Source organism: Trypanosoma equiperdum (assembly GCF_001457755.1).
Source record: "Trypanosoma equiperdum strain OVI genome assembly, contig: ctg_894, whole genome shotgun sequence".
Classification (NCBI taxonomy): domain Eukaryota; phylum Euglenozoa; class Kinetoplastea; order Trypanosomatida; family Trypanosomatidae; genus Trypanosoma; species Trypanosoma equiperdum.
Window position 1 is genome coordinate 11,397 of NW_027124858.1, and position 1,531 is coordinate 12,927.

General features: G+C 56.0%; 1 protein-coding gene and 1 pseudogene across 2 annotated transcripts in view; both read right to left on the bottom strand.

Moving 5' to 3' along the window:
• Nucleotides 1-317, bottom strand: part of TEOVI_000431500:pseudogene — a 773-nt pseudogene extending 456 nt beyond the window's left edge. Inside the window, exon 1 of the mRNA in view lies at nt 1-317. This exon is cut by the window's left edge and continues 52 nt beyond it. Within this exon, the coding sequence occupies nt 1-317 (317 nt within the window).
• A 551-nt stretch (nt 318-868) lies between these two features.
• TEOVI_000431600 (RNase H, putative) lies at nt 869-1,306 on the bottom strand (the record flags this gene model as incomplete). Its single annotated transcript, XM_067227097.1, has 1 exon — nt 869-1,306. One exon carries the CDS (start codon nt 1,304-1,306, stop codon nt 869-871), a length of 438 nt encoding a protein of 145 aa, XP_067083198.1.
• Between the last annotated feature and the right edge of the window lie 225 nt (nt 1,307-1,531).

A 1,531-nucleotide genomic window follows, 5' to 3' on the forward strand; every position in this document is an offset into this window, starting at 1 on the left:
AGGACGCGTTGGCACCTGTAGCATACAAATTCCTGTATATCCTGCTCCTCCTGCTCTGCCTCGCCATCATTGTCGGACGCGTCACGTGACTCCATGGCACCGTGCGTTAACTGCTTTTCCGGGTTCTTCTTCAGCCAGGTGTTTACAGTGTACCGCTTCGCACAGCAGCGGAACTTGAGCGCGTTTCCATCATCGGCCACACCTTCCTCCCTGACTCTTTTCGGACGTTTCTTAACGGCTGGCACTATATCCAGAGGGTGCTGTACCATATGCTCCACGAGCAGCCGACGCCGGTCAAAGACATCACCGCACATGTGACATCTGCACCCATTCGTATGCGTCTGCTTCGCACGCTTAGCTTTTTTAGTCAGTGCTGATGCACAATCCCTCTCCGGATCATGAATCTTCACTAGGTGCACCACGCCATTCTATCGCTGCGCGCAAAACACGCTGCACAATGGGCAAATGATCGTGTCGTTGTTCCTGGTTGCTATCCCAAGAACAGGTGAGTTCACATTGTCCGCTGCTTACTCCACCGCCGGGGGCGGCCCTGATGCGTTGCTGCCTGGTTCCTGTGCATTGCACCATCTGCATCCAAGCTGGTCCATCTTGTGTGTGTAAGCGCCCTGCGTAGCCATCCGAAATGCTTTGAGGTGCCTGTTCTGAACTGCGGTAGTAGAGGCTCGCCCAGACGATCCGGCTTGGTGTGCTTCGGTGCCGGCCGAACGTGATCGAGTATCGCACTAAGATGCGTACGTGGCATCCGACCCTCCTTGAAGACCTTGTAAACCGCATTCTGGACCTGCCTTTCCACACCCGTCACCATTTCAATGATCCACACCGGATGCAAGTGCGGCTTTGCGTTTCCCTACTCGGCTGCCCTTTCAGTTGCTTCATTGTGCGGCAACCTGCAGTGCGAGAACACGAACTGGAAGTTGACGGACACACGAAGCCGCACAATGCGCAAGATGAGGTCCCAAATGCGTCTTAGAATCGCGTCCTCCACCACAACAGGACCAATAATCAGCGCCATCAGCAGCGAAATTAAATCCTTGAATGGCAGCACTCTCGTTCTATGCGTCTTGCTTAGCTCCATGAAATCCGCGTTCCTCTTTAACCCCGCCTCCATCGACACACATTCCGCGCGATAGCTGCAGGCTGGCGACCCAGCTCCCAGCACAACCTTCTCCCGCTTCCTCTCTTTCGGGTACACAAGGGCACCTGCGACTGAAGAGACGTCCAGCACCACAGACCCGTCCGTCCACACCTGGTAGTCATAGTCCCTGAACTGCTGTACCAGCCTCATGGTGTGCACCTTCTTGTCCTTCTCCGGCGCATCCGCTTTGAGGCAGCCTGGCTCGGTGGTGTTGAAGTGGACGCGCCTGGCCAGCCGCAACACCGTCGCATCGTGTGACTTCTCCGGGCCATCAATGGTGCTGTACGGACGCTGTACCGTCGCAAGCCTGACATGAACTGGATGCTCAGGTGGGAATATGCCTTCCGAAAGTTGCGCATGCGTCTGCCCCTTGGC